General features: G+C 40.0%; 1 protein-coding gene across 4 annotated transcripts in view; it reads right to left on the bottom strand.

The window, feature by feature from the left end:
* KIFC3 (kinesin family member C3) overlaps positions 1–18204 on the bottom strand; it is a 663225-nt gene that overhangs the window by 107110 nt on the left and 537911 nt on the right. For all 4 annotated transcript variants that reach the window (XM_044081520.1, XM_044081521.1, XM_044081522.1 and 1 more), the window contains one exon: positions 17973–18154. In XM_044081520.1, the coding sequence (XP_043937455.1) occupies positions 17973–18154 (182 nt within the window). The remainder of the gene's footprint in view (positions 1–17972; positions 18155–18204) is intronic.

Here is an 18204-nt window from a genome sequence, read left to right as displayed (position 1 = left end):
AAACTGGAAATGGAGCAGGACTCAGCACTGGAAATGCTACTTCCTAGGGAAAGTGTGAAACCCTGGAATGCATTACTAGAGGCAGTAATACAGTGAAGTTCCAAGGATGGAGTCAAGGTTGCCTGGGATAGACAAAAGTAGAGCTGCAGCACGGAAGAGACAGCTACATAAAGGCTGGTTGCAGCGTGTGTGTGTGTTCGTGTTCTATAAGCAGCTTCAAAGATTCCTTTGCAAGTTTCTTATAGCTGGAAAAAATGCAACTGATGGCACACTGACCCTATTTTCTTTATGTGTGGCTTAACATATGTTGCTCAGAAGTATACATCATGAAACAAAACAATAATTGTAATTTGCATGTTGGTTCCACCTTGTTCTTTTGAAGCTAGATCTGTCACAAGTAAAACGGTCTTTGAATGACACAGCAGTTAAACATCACCACACTTTGCTTTGAGGAAGTGCTGGTAACAAAGCTGTACATCAGTGTTAACTTATATTCACCATACATTCCCATAGCTTGTTCTGTGTAGACACACACTTAAACATACTGCTACTAAGATACTGCTAAGTTAGGCTTCCTTTTGTTGATTTTTCCAGAAGGGCAAATTGTGCCTGAAAGTAAACTCTAAGCAGTTGGAAAACATCAATTAGATGCAGGTTGTGGCCAAATACAGTCACTCCCATACAACATGGAGGTTCTCTGAAATAATATAAACAATGCCGTGTACTAGTACATTAATAAAACACTCAGGACTTAAAATATACCCTGCAGTTTACAAACTGCTTACAATGTTTGTGATATCATTCACTTATTTGTTAAACAGGAAGGTAGGAAATCAAATAAAGACTCTCTTCAGCAATGACCTTTTCCAAATGGCAGCAGTTTACAAAGGTGGAATCAAAAACATGTACAGCACAATGCAATACTGCAGCTTACAATACAACAGGTGCCACAGAATATCATGGGAGATCTGACAGTTGACACACTACAATTCTGTCATACCATGAGGAGGCACAAGGTCTAGTTAAACAGTAAATAAAGTAAACTATTTTAACAGCAACTGTAAATCATAGTACATACACAGAATTATAATGGGTACATGCTAGTTATTCAGGCCTTCACCAAGTGAATCTCAAAACATCAAGGATGATTCGTCAACAAGGCAAGTATCCAATATCTTTAATAATCATACTCACTTAGTCAAATTACTTTATTGAATACTATGACATACTAAATTACCTCAGACTGCAGACACAGATGACTACATAATTTCCTGCACAGGGTGCTGTGTACTGTTACATCCCTGATGTAGCAGGTTTTGCCCCCACATTTCATAACTAAATAGATGGACTTCAAGGCTACACCAGACAACAGATAAAGGGAATATGTCATTTTACTGTAAAACCAAGTACTTGCAGTCACTGAGATACTGCAAGATTGGAATTAGTACAGTCTGCATTGGGGGAGGGGTCAGTGTGACACAGTCTTGTTCTAAAAATATATCTAATTTCATAGCTCCATTTAGGAAAGCAGAAATTATGGTGTTTCCAGAGATAAGTAGCTGTATGATCTATGTGCAGACTATTTTATTTTACATTTGTTAACTGGGAAAGTCCGACTTGGAACAAGCCAATTTTCAACAGAGACCCAGGGAGAAATGCTCCAGACGCATGTCTTTGTAATGTGGGAGGAAACCAGAGCACCCGGAAGAAACCCACAAATGCAGGAAGGACATGCAGACTTCGCACAGAATGTACCCCAGCCGAGAATCGAACTGGAGAACCTCTTGCTGTGAGGAGACTATGCTACTGCTTCACCACTGCACCGTTTCCTGTTCTGTAAGCAACAAGTAGTAACTGTGCACTTAATATGTAGGCACTGACAAACTAAAATGGATAAATGAACTACATAAAGAACTCTTCTAAAAACAGTTTTATATACTAGAAGTATTCAGAGTTGTGCAGGAAAATATTAAGGTTATCAGACTATCATTCCTGACAAAAAAAAATGGTCTATAGTTCTATTAGTGCATATGTTTTGATCTATTTCAGATACAGCATTCAAACATGTATAAGAAAAGATGACAATGTGACTTTAACCAGTACAGGGTTACTTAACTAACATGTTCCCAATCATTTACAATCAAGAAGCAGATGGTAGTCAAAAAGGCACAGAGTGATTGATCTCAATACTATGACCAGCTCCATTGAGCACAGAAGTGACCAAGCAGACGTGCAACTGATTAAGTTGGCTTGCCCATCCTGTAGAGGTGGGAGACTGTCTCACTGTACCACTGCCACCTTGTGAAGATCAGGTGATGCAGTAGAAAAAGGTACAGGATTTTGGTGGGATAGTGGTATGAACTGTAATCGAGAAAGTCCTTGTGCTAGTGTCCTGATTGGTCTTCACCAGTGGGTGGGTTACAAGGGCATACATAAAAATTAAAAGTCTACTCAGGATGATCGTCATCAACAGGCCAGCTCTTAATTCTCATTGCTATTCAAAGGTGATGCTGGCTTAGCTAAAGTATAGATCCCCCCAACAAACACGCAGGATAATATGAGCTGCGGAGCTCAGCAGGATGGGAGGAACAAAAGGGCTTAGTGATTACCAGTTGAATACAATGGTCAAAGCAATTGTGTGTGTGTGTGTGTGGGGGGGGGGGGGCAGAAAAGAGATGGAAAAGTATGCAATGAAAACAGAAGACATTTTCATGCCACTCGACTTCACATTGACCCACTTTCAGCGTAAATACTAAATGCATTCCCATTTCGTCATCCAAGGCCACAATAACTGCTTAGATAATATATGTAGGTATGTGTACATGTATGCTTTGTTGACTAGATTAGCCCTACCAGGCCTATTTTTAGGAGAGACCCCACAATAATGAAACATAACACATTTTGTAAATAAAATTGTTTTATTTATGTCTGCTTTTTTATTCTAGTTTCCTCCTGTAGCAAGTATCAACCATATATTTTTGACATGCTCTAACGCTTTTATTTCTCCCTGGAACTGCTCTCATATTTCTGTTCTGAACTGTCTTTCCCCCATTTTTGTACTGTACTTATCACATATAACTGGATCTCTCCAGCCTATTCTATAACTGCTTCTCCCAGTTCTCCCATGCCTCTATATTAAAGTACTTCTCTCTCATTTTCAGCTTGCTCAGGTATTTTCCTTAAGAGTTTCCCCTTCTACAGCTCCATTTAGACTGAGGAACATACCTCTCCAAAGAATCCAGGGACATTCTGAAAATGAACCCCCTCCATGTGCATGTATGTGCAATACTCTTTGTTAAAGCTTATTTTTTAAGGTGTTTGTATTACTAACCCATGTAGGGTTGCCACCTTTCATCATGGCTAAAACTGGAATAAAGTCACATCCCTTGCATCACAATCCATCCCCTCTCCTGCCCACATTCCACCCATTTTGTGATGTCATGGCGACATCACCTGATGGGGAACGCCCTCTTTTTCTGTTCCTGCTGCGTGCTTTCGGCTGATATACTATGCTTTTCTGTATTAAAAAAAAAAAAAAAACAGCATTGTAAATCAGCCGATTGACAAACTACGATAGTCTGTTTCCTTTTTGAAACAGGATACTGGAGTTTGTACAGTGTTTTCCGGACTACTGGAAAATCAGTCTGATTTCCGGATAGTCCAGGAAAACAAAGGAGGGGGTGGCAACCCTAAACCCACGGCATGCACACTAGAAGTTCTGCAGCAGTCCCCTTTTCTCAACTCTCTCCCCTCCAGCCTTTTCACTCCTTGTAATAAGAAGATTCTACATTTTACTTCTCAGGAATGCCACTAGGTAGCGATATATTCCCACTCATTGTATTAGGTAACTTTCAATACTTTTTCCTTGCTCCCTGCAGCTGTAAGGCCTGTTGTCCTTTCCCATTGCTTTTTGCACAATCGTCACACCTGTTTAATTCTCCTTGAATTAGACCAAACCTTAACTCATTAGTAACATACCTCTGAGCTTGTCAATACCTTTGAGGGCTCAAAAGTGCCTGCATCACTGATTGTTTTTGTTGGTCTCTTCTGCTCCCTCCTCCTCCTCAGTTCTGCCTGCTCTGTTTGCCCTTTGGTCTCACTCCACTCCCCTACCCTTTCTGCAATTCCCACTCACCCGCAGTTCCCCTACATGTTTAACCCCAAAACCGCACCCCCTCTGGCATTCAGCCTATCTGAACAATCCTCACCCACCAACCCCTCCTGTTTCCACTACCCTCTCCTTACCTTCCCCCATTCTTACTACCAAGGACCACATACCATTTTGCTTTCTCCTAATTCCTTCTCCCCTCTGCACATCATCCCTGCACACTATAACCTTACACTACCATGCAAATCAAACCTACACATACTCTACCATTAATATGTCTACCTTTCCTCCTCTAATGCCTACTCTATCTTACCAGACTACCTGACTTTTTTACTCCCCTCTCTATCATACTTCAATACATGCCTTAAAAGAATCTCACCTCTCAACTTGTATCTCTCCTCACCTCTATTACTATAATGACTCTCTCCTCTTTACTAGAAAGATTCTTCCTGATCTCTGTAATACAGTCCCAATCCCTCACAATCCATACCTCTTCAGCTACCATGCTCTCAACTCCAACTACAAAGAATCTAAAGACCTTGCCTCCCCTCCTACTAATAATTATCCTCCTCTCTGGTGACATACATCCTAATCTTGAACCCTTAGTCAACAATGCTTCTAACCCTAACTTGTCTTCCTCACCCTCTCACCATAAATCTCTCCTTTTTGCTACTATTAACACCCAAAGTTTATGCAATAAACTTGCTACCCTTCATGCCTGGCTATCCCATTACCACCCTGACATTCTCTCTATAACAGAAACATGGCTAAAACCCCACATAAAAGATTCCAAAATTACCTCTCCCAACTACAAGATCATAAGAAATGACAGAACTCTAAAGAAAGGTGGTGGAGTAGCTCTACTTTTCTCTCCACCCTCATCCCACATCCTCAACTGTAGTTGCACTGCAATCAACACTACTCCTCTCTCCCCCACTTTACCATACAACCAGTCTTCTCTGCACACCATAAAAAAATACTAAAACCATGCTCTCATGCCCCAGACAACTTTCCATCTAATTTTCTCAAGCTAGCTGTCAATGGCATAGCCCTTCCCATCGCCATACTTATCAACCATTCAATCCAAGAATCCTATGTACCCCTCCTATGGAAGAAAGCGTTCATCATTCCCCTCCACAAAAGAGGCAAAGATACTGAAATTTCCAGCTTCCGTCCTACAGCCATCCTGTCCCAGTCTCAAAAGTCCTTGAAAAATGCATACACTTGCAACTCCTTCCCTACCTCCTAGACAATCAACTTCTTTCTCCAACTCAACATGGATTTAACCAGGACATAGTACTATCACTGCCCTTATCTCCTTCCTTGACAGCATCAACAGTGCCCGAGACTCTGGCAACATTGTTTATCTAGTAATCCAAAATTAGGCACCGGAGACCAGCAGTTCCAACACACAAGTGATTTAATGCTCAAACACAGAAAAAGGAACACACATCCACAAATAACATAAACGGTGATAAGAACACTTCCCCTTAAGTTTTTGTCTCATAGAACTTCATCAGATGGGCAGAAACATCAAAGTTACCTAGTTAAATAACTTTTCTTGTTTGAATAGACCAATGAAATCAGTGATTCAATTAGTTACCAAGATACAGAAAGAGTGGATTCTAAACTGCATGCAGCATTCTAAACTGCATGCAGCAGTCTTACTAGTCTAGCACCATCTGGTGGACAAATAATAAAACACAAGAAAATGTATATAAAATCAAGAATTCACTTAAATAAATAAACCACGATAAAATAACATGAATATACATAAAAAATGTAAAATTTTCACAATTTTGCAGACCTGAGCTTGAGTACAGGTTTTAAAGACACCACATCATTAAGTCCTGAATTGTTGCAAGCATCCAGGACTAATTGCCAATATCCCTGTATTTGTGTCTGGTCTCCCATGGCCCACCCCTGGGGTCTATAAGGACCACCTCTATCACAAAAATTGATGCTCTGCTTTTGGACATGCCTGAAGATGTTTGTACAGGGTGTTACTTTTTTTCCTTAAATCATAAAGGTGCTCATACATTCTTTGTTTTAACCTCCTTTCTGTCTTACTCACATAGAAGTCACATGCCCCACACAAAACAATATATACCACACCTGTGGTATTACAATTTGCATACCCTCTAGTAGTTATATACTTGTTTCTAAATTTTAAATATCACATGCCTCCAGTCCGTATGTACTTACATTGGGTATAACTTCCACATGTGTGTACCTTTTTTGTTACTAATGAGAGTTCCGAAATTGTTATAATGGGAACTTCCTTCCAAAATATTGTTGATATTTCGTCCTTTTTTGTACCCACAATTAAGTGGCTTGTCAAATATACAATTTAAATCTGATAAGGCTGCAATTTTTTTCCACTCCTTGTCTATAACTTGATTGACCAAATTTGTTTCACCACCATATGTGATAGTCAAAGTAGATTGGTAAGATGCCCCTTCTATCTTCGTACCTAGCCTTACCCAAAATAGGGGCAAACCTAGACTCTCTACCATCCATGACTTCTGTTAATACATCATTCAAAAGTGTAGGAGGGTACCCTCTGGCTTTAAACATTTCTACTATAAAATCACTTTCTGTTTTAAAATCCTGGTCATCAGATATCATTCTGCTAGCCCGGACCAGTTGACCTTTAATTGCCCCTCTTTTTTGGTGTGGGGGGTGGGCACGCACATAGTGAAGATAAGAATTTGAGAATGTCTGTTTCTATGTATTTTAGATTTGAAACCATTGTCCATCCTTTGAATGTTAACATCAAGGCAATTTAACTCAGTGTTGTTAAGCTGATATGTAAATTTTAGGAACTTAGTAGTCTTAGAAATGTATTCAAGGAATTCGAAAAAATGATTATCAGTACCAGTCCAAAAAATACAGATGTCATCTAAAAAAACATCCATACAGGTTCCAATATTGCTTAAATTAACAGGTGAACACATTTGTTTTTCCAATATAGGAGAATAATATTGGCATAGGTAGGGGCACAGTGTGCCCCCATTGCCACGCCCTTCAATTGTTTATAGTATTCTCCCTGAAAGAAAATAAAATTATTCTTAAGGACTAGGTCCAATTAAAATTAGACAAATATGAAATACAAAGGGAATATCTCCACAATCAGCCATGAATTCCTCAAACCAAGAAAGCCCCACATCATATGGAATACACGTGAACAAATCCACTACATCAAGTGTAATGAAAGCACTTGTGTTGGGTTGTTATTCATTGCTTATGCATCTTAAAAAATCCCATGAATCCTTAAGAATATTCTCATTTTTGAAAACTGTGTTTTTTTTATTATATTCTATATATTTTGCCAAAGGTGCAGTTACTGGTCCTTCCGCAGAGACAATAGGCCTAAGCGGTGGGTCAGTAATACTTTTGTGGACCTTGGGTATGCCAAAGATAGAGGGTACTCTGGGCTTGTCGACATTTAAAAAGTTATAAGTCTCCATGTCTTTGAGCCCCTCTATCACTAGATCATTTAGACAGAAATATTTTTGTAGGCATTGTTGACTTCATTCAAGGAAACTCTACCGTATGTCTCTTCATCACTGAGCAAGTCAAACATTTTGCTTTCATAGCTGATATGATCCATTAAAACAACCCATCTACCCTTGTCTGGTTTCATAGTTCTAAGGTTTTTGTTTTCCTTAAAATCTTAGAATACTCTTTTCCTCAGTAGTTACATTTGGGGTCACTCTATTGTATTTCAACATTTCCCTTAATTATTTTTCCACCACCAGTTCAAAATTTCTATGTGGGGGGTTGAAAGTGCTTTTCTTCACTAGTCTATTGTGAATATTATTTTTCTCCTGTCCATTAAAAAATAATTCTAGATTTTTTTGTCTAATAAATAATTTAAAATCAACTAATAAATTCACCAAATTGTTTTTTACCCTGGGTATAAAAGTGAATCCTTTAAAAATAAATTAAAATGCCCTTTGGTGAGGACAGTGTTGGTATAGTTAAATATGTTAAAACCATTGCAGCTAAATAAGCAACCATCTTGTGTAATTTCATCTTGAGAATCTATCTCCAATATATTCGCTCCTGTGGTCCCCAACTTTTCTGTACTTGGTTCCCATACCTGTAGTTCACAGGACCCCTCTGTCTCAACCTCTCGGACCTCCTCGGAGGTGGAAATTCTGAGGGGTCCTGTAAGTTTAAATTTTCTTGGTCATCCTGATTAATATTCTCTGTATATGCCCATCTTCTATCGTTTTCACCACCATGTAAGTTGATGTTGACCCTAAAGGGTTTTGGTTTAGAGTAATATGTCATGCTGGCATATTCATTAAAGTCTCTCTCAATTTTCATACGTTTTCTATCCTGTATTTTTTTGCATTTTAACTCAGTACCATTCAAAATATCAAAATACTTTGCCTTTTCAGTGTCTATACTAAACAGTAAATCACTAACAATACTGTTGTTAACACACTCAATCTGATTAAAAACATTTTCCATTTCTAGCTCATTATTTTTGATAATGGCTCTCATTATGTCTGCCCCACATCTATCAAAAGCCATAATGAGGTCCTGGTGAAACTGAAAACCTTCTTTTACATTATTAGGATACTTGCATACTCTTAAAACTTTAGGAACAATTTTTAAATGCAGGCAGTGTTTTTTCCCAGGCTTTGTATTTGTACAATAAATTTTCAAGTTTAGAAAGCATAGTAGCATAAGTATCATTGTTAGTAGCAACTTGCTTTTGTGCACTAAAATCAATTTTAAAGTCTAAAATGTCTCTAAAATGTCTTTTAGTACCTTGTTGGTTTGAACTGTTGCAACTTGTTTCTCTTTCACTCAGTCCATAGTTTGGATGTGTATTCACTTAAGACCCTCCTCATGGTTAGAGGTTAATGTGATACCGGGAAAGCCATCCAGGCTTGATTGCGGTCGTTGAGAAGTTTGTGAGTTCAAATTTACAGTCCTTGTAGTAGCATTTCTGCCCTCTGTTCCCTCCTTCAAAGATGAACATTGTAATCTTTCCTGGTTACCAGGTAGAGAAACTCCTGCTGCTAGAGAAGCCATGGATTGGCTAATGGGCGTCAAAAGCCCCACCAGTTGTGTTAGTTGTCCAATGAGTTTACGCAGCTCACCCAGTTCAGTCCCTTTAGGTCCGTTTTCATTAACAGAAGCACTGGAGCCAGCCAGTGAATCCATACCCACAAAACCAAAACTATTAAACAGCAAAGATGTGGTAAAAGTGCCCAAAACATAACTAGTAATCCAAAATTAGGCACCGGAGACCAGCAGTTCCAACACGCAAGTGATTTAATGTTCAAACACAGTAAAAGGAACACACATCCACAAATAACAAACACTGATAAAAACACTAAGCCTTACATTTTCGTCTCATAGAACTTCATCAGATGGGCAAAAACATCATAGTTACCTAGTTAAATATCTTTTCCTGTCTGAATAGACCAATGAAATCCAACACAAGTACTTTCATTACACTTGATGTAGTGGATTTGTTCACGTGTATTCCACATGATGTGGGGCTTGCTTGGTTTGAGGAATTCATGGCCGATTGTGGGGATATTCCCTTTGGTGTATTTCACACTTGTCTAATTTTAATGGACCTAGTCCTTAAGAATAATTTTATTTTCTTTCAGGGAGAATACTATAAGCAATTGAAGGGCGTGGCAATGGGGGCACACTGTGCCCCTACCTACACCAATATTATTCTCCTATATTGGGAAAACAAATATGTGTTCACCTCTGAATTTAAGCAATATTGGAACCTGTATGGGCATTTTTTTAGATGCCATCTGCATTTTTTGGACTGGTACTATCATTTTTTCGAATTCCTTGAATACATTTCTAAGACTAAGTTCCTAAAATTTACATATCAGCTTAACAATAGCGAGTTAAATTTCCTTGATGTTAACATTCAAAGGGGGGACGATGGTCTCAAATCTAAAATACATAGAAAGCAGACATTCTCAAATTCTTATCTTCACTATGCGAGTGCCCACCCCCCACACCATAAAAGAGGGGTAATAAAAGGTCATCTGGTCCCGGCCAGCAGAATGACATCTGATGACCAGGATTTTAAGAGAGTATGTGATTTTATAGTAGAAATGTTCAAAGCCAGAGGGTACCCTCCCACACTTTTGAATGATGCATTAACAGAATTCATGGATGGTAGAGAGTCTAGGTTTGCCCCTATTTTGGGTAAAAATAACCCCTCTGATTATGCAAGGCTAGGTACGAAGATAGAAGGGGTGTCTTACCAATCTGCTTTGACCATCACATATGATGGTGAAACAAATTTGGTCAAACAAGTTATAGACAAGGAGTGGAAAAAATTTGCAGCCTTATCAGATTTAAATTGTATATCTGACAAGCCACTTAAATGTGTGTACAAAAAAGGACGAAATATCAAAAATATTTTGGAAGGAGGTTCCCATTATAACAAGTTTGGAACTCTCATTAGTAACAAAAAAGGTACACACAAATGTGGAAGTTGTACCCAATTATATTTAAAATGTAGGGTATGCAAATTGTAATACCACAGGTGTGGTATATATTCTTTTGTGTGGGGCATGTGACTCCTTTGTGGGTAAGACAGAAAGGAGGTTAAAACAAAGAATGTATGAGCACCTTTATGATTTAAGGAAAAAAAGTAACACCCTGTACAAACATCTTCAGGCATGTCCAAAAGCAGAGCATCAATTTTTCGTGATAGAGGTGGTCCCTATAGACCCCAGGGGTGGGCCATGGGAGACTAGACTCGAATGCAGGGAACTATATTGGCAATTAGTCCTGGATGCTTGCAACAATTCAGGACTTAATGATATAGGTTCATAGGTAGGTACTAGGCTATTGGCCCTAGGGCCTATATAAGTCTAGGCAAACAGTTCCCTGGCTTTTGCCACGCAAGAAAATTATTTTCCTGTGCCCCTGTCAAGCAGAGCCACAGAAGTGATCCCTGGGGTGAATTTCCTATCTCCCATCCAATCATCAAGATTTTTCTTGAAGACTGCTAATGAGGAGCTTTGTTTGATATAGATAGGTAGTTTGTTCCAGAGTATGGGAAGTCTCTGAGATAGGAATCTATCCCTCCAGTATGTTTTGTTTATTATGGTGACAAGGTTTAGGTTCCTAGAGCATGTTGCTTGGAGGGATTGGGATTTCTTTATGTGGAGCATGTCCAACAGCTCTGGGTTTGACATAGCTTTATATGTTAGGCAGAGATTGCCTCTGAGTAGGCAATATGTGACAGAGTAAAGCTGGAGTTTTTTGAGACGGTCTGCGTAGGGCATCTGTTTGAGGCCGGTAATCCTCTTTGTGAGGTATTTCTGTGGCCTTTCCAGTTGTTGTAGATGTCTTGTGAGGTACATACCAAAAGGGGCATTGTACTCTATAATGGGTCTAATAAGTGATGAGTAGAGGGGAACAATGACCTCTTTTTTTCCTGGATGAGAAACCTTTTGTAATGAGGTGTGCCACATAGGATTTCCTGACTACTGTGGTGATGTGATTATCAAAGGAGAGACTACTGTCCACCTGTGTCCCAAGATCTCTTATCACACTTTCAATGTTAAGTAGACTACCGCCTATGTGGTAGTTCATGGGTACAGTTTTTAACAAAAGGGATAACAATGCACTTTTTGGCATTGAGCTTGAGGCCATGGCTTTGACACCAGGCATCTGTCTCAGTGAGGCCCTTTTGTAGGATGTCCACATTGTTAGGAGATTTGATTATGGCTCCTAGTTTGCAGTAATCTGCGAACTTTGTTTGTCAAAGACCTTCTGTGTTAGCCTGTACTTCAGAGAAGTAGATACCAAACAGGAGAGGAAATAGGTCTGAGCCCTGTGGTACTCCACTTGTCACTGGTCTGAAGTTAGATTTAGAGTCTGCTACTTTCACAGTGTGGGTTCGGTCAGTGAGCCAGTTGGCAACCCATCTTGTGACACAGGGATTTATACCTAGTTTAGTGAGTTTGTCTATAATTCCAGAGTGGGGGATGGTGTTGAAAGCCTTGGCGAGATCTAGATATGCTGTTTGTACCACCTTACCCTCATCTACAGCTTTGGTGACCGCTTCAAAGAAGTTTATCAGGTTTAGTAGACATGATCTGCCTTTTACAAACCCGAACTGGGTAGGGTCCAGAGTTTGGAGATTACCAATGTCATTGTTTATAAGTTCCATGATGATACGCTCCATAGCCTTGCAGACCAGGCTCATCAGGCTAATGGGGAGGTTAGTTCCTGGGGTCCGTGGTGGCTCCCCCTTTGTGAAGTGGGATAACTGTTACTGTGCACCATTCAGTGGGCACAAAGCCTGAGGTGAGGCTATGATTGAACATGGTACTTAGGTGGGGTGCCAGTTCGTTCTGTAGTTCATGTAGAACGCAGCCTGGGATGTTGTCAGGTCCCATGGATGCTATGTTCTTAGCTTTGGAGAGTGTGTTTTTTACCTGTGCAGCCATGATTACAGGTACTTTGCATTGTTCAGGTACAGAGATGGGCCCTTTAGGGGATGAGAGAGGGGTAAAGTTAGCACTGAACCTATCTGCCAGGATGTTGGCAATATCAGTTGGTTCTGAGTGTTGCCATTGAGATTCTTGACAGAGCTATAGAATGCTTTGTGGTTGTCTTTAGAATCAGTGGCAATTTTGTTTTCGTAACTAGCTTTGGAGGATTTTATGAGGGATCTCAGCTTCTTACTGAGGCTGACCACGGAGTTCCTCCAATCATGGGATTTTTTTGCAACAGTTTCTTTATTCTGTTGTAGAGTTTGTTTATAGCAGGGGACCACCAGATTGGCTTCCTTTTTTTTGGAGGTTAGCATCTTGGTTCTGTTAGGGATTGCACGATCCATGCACTCGTGTAGTAAGTGCTTATAAAGTGCAATTGTACAGGATTCAGCAGTCTATCTCTATTGTCCATCAGCATGGGTGTCGAGAAGTTTGCCACTTCTGTCTTAAGAAGCGTGAAGTTGGCTTTGGAGAAATTTTTTACGGTGGTTTCCCTAATGGGGGGGGGGGGGGTGGGACTGGGATGTGGATGTCTAGTGTGATTTGCTTGTGGTCGGATCTGACCAACGAGGAATTGACCTTTGGTGTGGAGCACTGGTTGCCCATGGTGTCTTAAAAACCTGTACTCAAGCTCAGGTCTGCATAATTGTTAAAATTTTACATTTTTTATGTATATTCATGTTATTTTATCATGGTTTATTTATTTAAGTGAATTCTTGATTTTATATACATTTTCATGTGCTTTATTATTTGTCCACCAGATGGTGCTAGACTAGAAGACTGTCACATGCCGTTTAGAGTCCACTCTTTCTGTATCTTGGTAACTAATTGTATCACTGATTTTCATTGGTCTATTCAAACAGGAAAAGTTATTTAACTAGGTAACTATGATGTTTTTGCCCATCTGATGAAGTTCTATGAGAAGAAAACGTAAGGGTAAGTGTTTTTATCAGCGTTTATGTTATTTGTGGATGTGTGTTCCTTTTGCAGTGTTTGAACATTAAATCACCTGTGTGTTGGAACTGCTGGTCTCCAGTGCCTAATTTTGGATTACTAGTTACGTTTTGGGCACTTTTACCACATCTTTGCTGTTTAACATTGTTTATCTACCCTTCTCCGAGACTTATCAAAGGCCTTTGATACAGTTTCCCACAACCTGCTCTTGTCCAAACTCTCTTCTCAATCTCTCCCCCTCCTCTATTAACTGGCTTTCCAGTTACCTTTCTAACAGACAGCAAGCAGTCAAGTAGAATAGTATCTCTTTCTTCATTCACACTCGTTTTTAACATCTTCATTAATAATTTTCATCAGTGCATTCCTAATACCAAACTTGTCCAATACGCGGATGATTCCACCATAATTTGCTATGCTCAATCTCTCCCCAAATTCATGCAACTAACACAAGATGCCTTCTCCTGTACCATGGATGCTGAAAAATCACCTTGCTCTCAATGCATCCAAAACCAAAATCATGATCTTTGCCCCATCTAAAAACACCTCTATCGAAAAAAATGCCTTCTTCATAGTCAGAATAATATTCCCATTGAAATAGTCTCCCATACAAAACTTCTAGGTGTTATCATTGATGAATATTTAAAGTTTGACATTCATATACAAACTAGTATTAAGAAAACACACCAAAAGTTGGGAATGCTGTATCGTCACAGCTGTTATCTCACTCCCTCTTCCAAACATATACTGTCTATTTCCTACCTCATCCCCTCTCTCTTGTATGGAGCCCCTTCTCCTCACCAACCTTCAATCCTCCCTAAAGTCAAAACTGTCAACATGCTACAATAAGATCTATAAGTTTGCTACTGAGACCAAATCCTCCTCTCACCACTGTGATGCACTCCACTTCTTGAACTGACTGTAACTCCCCCACTATCTCTCTTACATTCAACCGTTAACTGCTCACAAACATTTTCAAACCCTCTAACTGCCCTTCCCTCTCCTCCACATACTCAACTTGCATCATCCTGACAGACTACTTGGGTCCAGTAACCAGAACTTCTTTGAAGTGTACAAAACCTTACGTACACCTGGGCAATTCCTCCTGTCTTTCTCCCTCGCTCGTCTATGGAATTCACTTCCCCCCACATTTGAATCACCCAAAACCACTCTACTTTCAAGACCATTCTCCATTCCCATCTCTCTTCTCACTGGTAATTCTCATGCTCTCACCCCACCTGACTCCCTCTATATCATTTCTGCTCCCCATCCTTTTTTTTCTCCTTTCTCAAAACTCACCCTAGTGACTCCCTTCATTTCATTTCCACTCCCTCTCCCTTTCCTCCTTTCTCATAACTCACCCCAGTGACTCCCTTCATTTCATTTCCACTCCCTCTCCCTTTCCTCCTTTCTCATAACTCACCCTAGTGACTCCCTTCATTTAATTTCCACTCCCTCTCCCTTTTTCCTTTCTCATAACTCACCCTAGTGACTCCCTTCATTTAATTTCCACTCCCTCTCCCTTTCCTCCTTTCTCATAACTCACCCTAGTGACTCCTTCATTTAATTTCCACTCCCTCTCCCTTTCTCCTTTCTCATAACTCACCCTAGTGACTCCATTCATTTCATTTCCACTCCCTCTCCCTTTCCTCCTTTCTCATAACTCACCCTAGTGACTCCATTCATTTCATTTCCACTCCCTCTCCCTTTCCTCCTTTCTCATAACTCACCCTAGTGACCCCTTCATTTCATTTTTCCTCCCTCTCCCTTTCCTCCTTTCCCATAACTCACCCTAGTGACTCCCTTCATTTCATTTCCACTCCCTCTCCCTTTCCTCCTTTCTCATAACTCACCCTAGTGACTCCTTCATTTCATTTCCACTCCCTCTCCCTTTCCTCCTTTCCCATAACTCACCCTAGTGACTCCCTTCATTTAATTTCCACTCCCTCTCCCTTTTTCCTTTCTCATAACTCACCCTAGTGACTCCCTTCATTTCATTTCCACTCCCTCTCCCTTTCCTCCTTTCTCATAACTCACCCTAGTGACTCCCTTCATTTCATTTCCACTCCCTCTCCCTTTCCTCCTTTCTCATGACTCACCCTAGTGACTCCCTTCATTTCCACTCCCTCTCCCTTTTTTCCTTTCTCATAACTCAGCCTGTTCACCATTCACTGCTCTACTCTCTTGCTCTAATTCTCCCTCCCTCTCACCTCATGAAACTTGAGTGCATAAATGCCTGCACTCCAAATTATAATGTACTCCAAAATACTTATGTTTTAATTTCATTCAATGCTTTGTTACAACACCTTGCTCAAATGTTATTATTCTGTCTTCTGTATTACTCTGTTTTGAGTAGTTTTGAAAATTGTATTGTACTTTATGTTGATATTAGCTTTGTAATAATAGTATATGGAGATTTTCTCCCCAGGTCTCCACTGAAAACGGGCTCATTTTGGCCCAATGGACTTTCCTGGTTAACAAACTGCAAATAAAATAAAAATAAAATAAATAAATAACTGTATATTCAAAATACTGTATTATTATCTGTGACTAATATTACATTACTTTTCTCTTCCTATATGGTCATGTAAAAGTTAGGCAATGTACAATTATAACAACATGTTATGTATACAGCATACATTATTTGTTTCTAAACATGAAACAAATAATTTTTGTTGAGCTTTTCTTCTGAGGTCCCCCTCTTAAAAACTGTATTTAGAGGTCATGGCTCTGTGGTGCGAAAAGACATGACTCTGACCACAACCCAGTTTTTTAGTGGTTCTGGTACTGGAGGGACTGGATGGGGGTGGGGTAGAAGTAGGAATGCATGGCTTATGCCAACTTGCCAGTCCTGGCAGGTAGGAAGGAATAGGATATCTGTTGTCAGCTGAGGTATGCCCTAATGGAGGCTGGGGAATGGGCTCCATAGCGAATGGCAAACTATCACTCCTATAGAGGCTGGAGTGCCTGAGTGAGCTAGCATCACTGGCAGTCATGCCCATGAAATCAAACTTATTCTGCTCAGTAAAGGACTCCTTTCTCTTGCAACTAGAGAAAAACATCTCAAGCTGTACATTTTTTGTACCATTTTTCACCTTTAGCATCTGACCACTGGATGTTCCCAGTACCTTTCCTTATTTGTTGGGTTAATGAATTCAACTACCCTCCTCTGGAATAATCTGAACCATGGTCAAAGCTGGAGAGAAGATAAAGACCTTCCTAATGCAGTGTCACATTGCTGCTAGGAGTGTTTTTCCTCCCTAGCATGCACTAGTCCCATCAGGGAAGGTGTACAATGGGCATTGCTGGTACATCATCTACACCTCCATGTGCAACTCAGCAACATCCCTGCATGTCCCCAACCTTCACCGGGGATCAACTGTGATAGTAAATTCAAAAGTAACCACCCCCCCCAATGATGAGCATGATCAGCATTCCCTGCCTGTGCCATCAAGCACCTGAACTGCTAATTGAACGCAGGTCACCTAAGCAGTAGTCAGGGCTTTGCCTATCTATGCCACCAGTGCAGGCAAGCTGTGCATTTAATGCCTGCCCCTTGGTTCTCTTCTTGCTTCAAAGGCGAAAAGTGGCATTCTTAGCTGATAACGAGGAAGGGCCTACCTACAGGGTTACAGAAAGATTTGTCCACTCCCCTGGACAGCAGTGAAGTAAAAGGGGAAGGAATTATGGCTGTCTTTGGAGAAGTAGACTATAAGCTTACTGTCTCATTGGAGAGGGAAGGCCTGCCTGCAAGGTTACAGCAGGATTTGGCCAGACATCTACATTGATAAAGAGGGGGACAAGGAGAATGGAAGGGTTCACTGGGGTTATAGGCAGACAAAAGTAGAACAGTGGTCAAAAGAAAACTGGCTTTAATCTCACACAGTTATCAACAGATGATGCAAGACTGCAATAACAGGTAAATTATTTAGTGTTGGTAAAAAAAATGTGAAAATGGGCAGGAAAACTCTCAACAAAAGACATGTTAAGTTTACAAGATTTGGGAAGGGAGGTTTGCATACCCATAATCCATTATCAGCCATAGTACAGAAATGACAGTTTGGCTGCACAAGTATATTTAATACAGTTAAAGATGCAAATGTGGTAAATGCTTCAGACAAAATCATTTATCAGCTTACTTCACAGGAATATAGCTAAAACTTCCTTTATTAACAATCATTTTTCACATTGTATTTCTGCATATTATCCCACAGAGAAACATGCAACAATTCCCAGATGAGACTAACCTGCACAGTAAACGTTCTAAACAATATCCCTATTGTTATTATGTTTAATTATGACAAGGAATCCTAACTTGCTATTAAATGCAAGGACATCAGTCTTTTTATATATATTAAGCTCTGTAAAAATCTGAGTTAAGAGCAAACAAATGTTAAACTCACATCTTCCTGTGAAGTCTCAGGAGGGAAAACTTTGTCCATCTCAAATGGGATAGGTTTCCCTTTATGTAACACGTACAGGATTGCATCATCATCTTGGTCGAAGTTCACCACGTTCATGGCATCCTCTCCCTCCCCATCTTCTTTCGTTTTTGGTCGCACACGACAGAAAACTCTTATATTTCCTAATCAAAAGAGGCATTAAATTAAATAATCTGTATCTGTGAACTGTAGC

The sequence above is a fragment of the Protopterus annectens genome, chromosome 8.part0 (assembly GCF_019279795.1).
Source record: "Protopterus annectens isolate FY-2018-M chromosome 8.part0, PAN1.0, whole genome shotgun sequence".
NCBI lineage: Eukaryota > Metazoa > Chordata > Ceratodontiformes > Protopteridae > Protopterus > Protopterus annectens.
Note: the sequence above shows the minus strand (reverse complement) of the source record. Positions and strands in the feature narration are given on the sequence as shown.